The sequence below is a fragment of the Hippocampus bargibanti genome, linkage group LG17 (assembly GCF_051943395.1).
Source record: "Hippocampus bargibanti isolate YZ-2025 linkage group LG17, ASM5194339v1, whole genome shotgun sequence".
Lineage (NCBI taxonomy): Eukaryota > Metazoa > Chordata > Actinopteri > Syngnathiformes > Syngnathidae > Hippocampus > Hippocampus bargibanti.
This window is the reverse complement of record NC_142750.1, coordinates 97,385-101,938: the sequence shown is the minus strand read 5'-3', so window position 1 is coordinate 101,938 and position 4,554 is coordinate 97,385. Positions and strand designations below refer to the sequence as shown.

At 60.0% G+C, this 4,554-nt stretch overlaps 1 protein-coding gene across 1 annotated transcript; it reads left to right on the top strand.

Moving 5' to 3' along the window:
* The first annotated feature begins 574 nt into the window (after positions 1-574).
* On the top strand, positions 575-4,329 carry sox8a (SRY-box transcription factor 8a). The gene is made up of 3 exons (XM_089018949.1): positions 575-1,206; positions 1,332-1,597; positions 1,966-4,329. The coding sequence occupies exons 1-3, from the start codon at positions 794-796 to the stop codon at positions 2,520-2,522; spliced, it is 1,236 nt and encodes a 411-aa protein (XP_088875075.1). The 5' UTR covers positions 575-793; the 3' UTR covers positions 2,523-4,329.
* Positions 4,330-4,554: the final 225 nt, after the last annotated feature.

Below are 4,554 nucleotides of genomic sequence, written 5' to 3'. Positions count from 1 at the left end.
GTCCCAAGACGGTCACTGCGGACAGACAGGCTTGCGCGCACCGGTGACCTATTGAGCTCTTGTCTGCAACTCATTTGTTGCCTGACACATTTTTCTCCTTGGAAATACTTCACGTGTGTCGGGGGGGGGGTGTATGTGTGTATGTGTGTGTGTGTGTGTGTGTGGGGGGGGGGGGTACTCACATCAGCCGTGCGCTTGGCCACAAAGGATTTAGGCTCCACTTCAACTTCCCATCGGAAACACTCGACAAGTATCTCGAGCTGCCATTTCCTCAAAGTGACGCGTGCGTGTGTTTTGCTTCCGGTTAATTTTAGATTTTGCTACCTGATATCCGGTGTGAGGCGGCCACGCCTTTTTCAATCTCGCAATTAAAACAGAAAAGAAATCCCATTCGATGAAAAGCGACGGCTCCAATAGCGATCGATCAGTCTCCGGTCCGAGCCGGGGTGGAGCGGAGCCACCCGAAGGACCGCCCCCTGGGGTCGCTTCGGGCCAATGGCGGAGCGAAGGCGGAGCGAGTGACGCCGTCAAAGCCGAAGAGACGAGCCGAGCGGCGCAAAAGTGAAGAGCGCAGCCAGCACACCCGAACGCGCGCACGGACGGACGGACGGACGGACGGACGGACGCCCCCCCACACACACACTTCGCGTCCTTCCTGCGATGAAGAAAAAGGCCCAGCTAACGAAGGATTGCCCTTGTGGCTTTTGAATAGATTTCCTCCCGATAGTTCGCGGGAAGAGGGGCGCACCGCGCGTAAAAGGCGCGCGCCTCCCTCGTCGGAGCCGCGTGGAAGATGAGCGACGAGCGCCGTCCCGGCAGCCCTGCGGGCAGCCCTGCGGGCAGCCCTGCGGGAAGCCCTGCGGGCAGCCCGGCGTCCCGGGACGAGTCGTACTCGGACGCGCCGTCCCCGCCCTCGCCCTCGCCCTCGCCGCCGGCCAAGAAGTCGGACCCGGACGACGACGACGACGACGACGAGCGCTTCCCGGCGTGCATCCGGGCCGCCGTGTCGCAGGTGCTGCGGGGCTACGACTGGTCGCTGGTGCCCGCGCCGGCGCGGGGGGGCGGCTCGGGTAAGAGCAAGCCGCACGTCAAGCGGCCCATGAACGCCTTCATGGTGTGGGCTCAGGCCGCGCGGCGCAAGCTGGCCGAGCAGTACCCGCACCTGCACAACGCCGAGCTCAGCAAGACGCTGGGCAAGCTGTGGCGGTGAGTGGAGAAAAGCGCCCGCTTGCGCTCTGCGTGCTTTGCGTATATTGGGGGCGCTTTGACCCAGTCCCCGTCCGTCCGTCCGTCCGTCCGTCCCCGTCCGTCCTTCTCTTCCCAACATGCAGTTTGCTGTCCGAGAGCGACAAGAGGCCCTTCGTGGACGAGGCCGAGCGGCTGCGGCTTCAGCATAAGAAGGACCACCCGGACTACAAGTACCAACCCCGCCGGCGGAAGAACGTCAAGACGGGCCACAGCGACTCGGACGCTGGCGCCGACCTCGTCCAGCAGCATCAGAATCTTCCTCCTCCTCCTCCTCCTCCTCCTCCTCATCATCACATGTACAAAGCGGAGCCGGGGATGGGCGATGGCCACCGCCCCCCTGAACATCCAGGTCGGACCCGTTTACCAAAGTGCTTTTGATCGCAACATGTGGGGGGGGGGGGGTCATCTCACCGGGCCCACGTGGAGTCCGGTGGAGAAGGAAAATGTTCCTTTGGGAGGGGGCGGGGGGGGGGGGGCGGCGTCTTGCAAGCTAACAAGAAGGCTCCAACCGCAATCGCAAATTTCCATCAAAGCAGATTCGGAGCTCACGTTTTGCCGTCCGACTTCAACAAGTCATCGCTAATCAAACGGCAAAAGTGGGTGACGCTTCCGGGGCTCTGATTTCTGCCTCCCAACCGGGATCCCCCCCACCTGGCGAGCTTGCGTTACTTCCCCGGAGGGCGCTGCACTCTTTGATTGCGCTTGTGGCTTTTGCAGGGCAGGCCCACGGTCCGCCGACCCCGCCCACCACCCCGAAAACGGAGCACTCGGCCAAGCGGGACCCCAAGGCCGACGGCGGCGGGCGGCACAACATCGACTTCAGCAACGTGGACATCTCGGAGCTGAGCACGGACGTCATCGGCAACATGGAGGCCTTCGACGTGCACGAGTTTGACCAGTACCTGCCGTCCAACGGCCGCGGCGCCGCCTCCTCGGCTTGCTCCGCCTCGGAGCCGGGCTCTTACGCCTACGGCGGCTCGGCGTGGTACCGCAAGAGTTTGTCGGCGGCGCCCGAGGCGTCCCAGCGGCGACTCCAGATCAAAACGGAGCAGCTGAGCCCGCGCCCCGACTTGCCCGCCTACGGCGGGCAAGCCTGCGACTACGGCGAGCCGCAGAGCTCGGCCTACTACGCGCCTTACTCGGGCTACCCGTCGGGCCTCTACCAGTACCCGTACTTCCACTCGCCCAGGCGGGCCTACGGCGGCCCCCCGCTGGGCGCCGCTCGCAGCCCCCCGCCCTCCGCTTGGGAGTACACCGCGCTGAGCCGGCCCTGAGGGCGCTCGAGCGCCTGCTGAGTTTCGGGCAAATCCTCCTTTTGGGAGCAAGGCGCCTTTGCCCCGCCAAGCGGCGCCTCCCTCCGTATTATCTTACGGCGGCCTGTACATTTTTTCCCTTTTTTTTTGGATGGCGTGCACTTAGCGAGGAAACCCGAGCCCGTTTGGCGCGGATCCCGCCGCAAAACAGCTGCGCCCGAAACGGCGCCGGCAGCGTGAAAATCCTGAAAAGGAGACTTTTGGGCCCCTCCTGAGAAAGCAAGCGAGCCGGACGGACGGACGGACGGACGTCTTTGCCCGTCAGCGCCGCACTCGGACGCTTAGGGGGGCCAGGAAGGACCCCACAAAATGGCCGACCGCGGGCAGACTAGCGACCAACAATCTGCCGCGTTTCTGTCAAGTCGGAACACAAGCGAGCGAGCGAGCGAGCGTGCGGTGCCGATCTCGCCGTCTTTTTGCCGTCTGGTGCGCGCGTGGCCATTTGTATTGCTGTTGTTGCGTTGTCGCTTTCTCTCCCGGCGGGAAATGTTTGACGTTTTCCCACCGGTTGTTTTGCTTTGATGAGAAGAGCAAAAGAAGAAGAATGGCTGCCACGGAGACAAAATGGCGTCCCTGGTTGGGAGACGACGACTGGTTCAAAGGAAGGGCGCTAACCCAACGCCGCCCCTTCAAAAGTTTGTTTGTTTTGATGGCTTTCTTCAGCCGTCATCTTTCCCTCTTTCAAGGCTTCGCTTCTTATCCAAGAGGCTTCGTCAGCAAACTAATTTTTTTGCTGGTAGTTTCGGCCCGATACATATATATATCCCTACTGTCCCGACGTGGCGGTGCCAGACTCTGCTATGATAGGTCCCCGCTCTCAGGTCGGGGGGAGCAGAGGACCATTCCCTGAGGCTACACTGATTACTTCTATTGTCCTGCTTGATTATGGGCTCTAAGACCTAAGGCCTGATTGCCCCGGTATCACCTCACCGGCATAACTAACCCTATGTGGTCTAAGAAGTCTGTGGTAAGAACGATCCAAATTAAACCTCACCCCACCGTGGCCATTTAGTGAAGCGTTTTGCTGTTTTATGAAAAACTTGGACATGAAGCGAAACGTCCGACACCTTGAAAGAAGTCCAGGTGACGGCTGAAGAAACCTTTTCATCGATGGACCGCTCCTGTACCACTGAGAGCTTCCACAGACTTTTGACCCTGCGCAAAAGTGGTGGACGGATGTGAAAAGTCTCCGGTTGCTTTTACGTTGCGGACGTCTCGTTTGCGACGCGTCGCTTCGATGGACTTGTTTTTGCCATGACCGCGCGTGGGCGGGGTTGCTTCATAAAATACCTGCTCCTTATTTGTCTTTTTGTCCTTCTTGGACCCCGTCCGCCATCTTCTGAGCCTCCGTGGACAGAATTGAAAGTTTGTTTGGAAGCGGGAGAGCTGGAAGACGGCGGGACGCCGCGGAGGGGGGGGGCTCGGTCCCATTCTCAAGCCGTCCGGGCTGGCACGCGGGGCCAACCTGAGCGCCAGGGCCGAATGGGAAGGATTCGCGATGCCGCCCGGGGCCTCATTGTGAGGCGTTATCCGGCCGGCCGCAAAGGAATTCATTGGATGGAAAATGGAAGTGGGCAACGGGACTGACGAGCTATGAGGAGGGTCTTCAACAAGCAATTACATGCGAGGACGACCCCCCCCCCCCCACACACACACACACACACTGTCCCCCACCCTGCTCTCATTGTCTCATGTTCATAAAAAAAAAGTGTGGAATGATAATAAAAGAAAATAATAGCAGCGCAGATGGGCCGTGGGTGGCTCCACAGCGACTCGTTGTTTTTCTTCCCGCAAAGTCTTTTCTTTTTTTTTTTCACTCATGTTTGCCAAATACTTTCAGGAGCAACTCTGGAAAAACAACGCGAGGGAATAAAAGTGAAGCAAAAGGTCTCTCGGGGGTGTTTGCGCTCCCCTTTGTCCCAAAGTTGGGGGCGGGGCCTACTGAAAAGCTTGCCAATTTGTCACGCGGTGCGCCGGTTGCAAACGAGGGAAC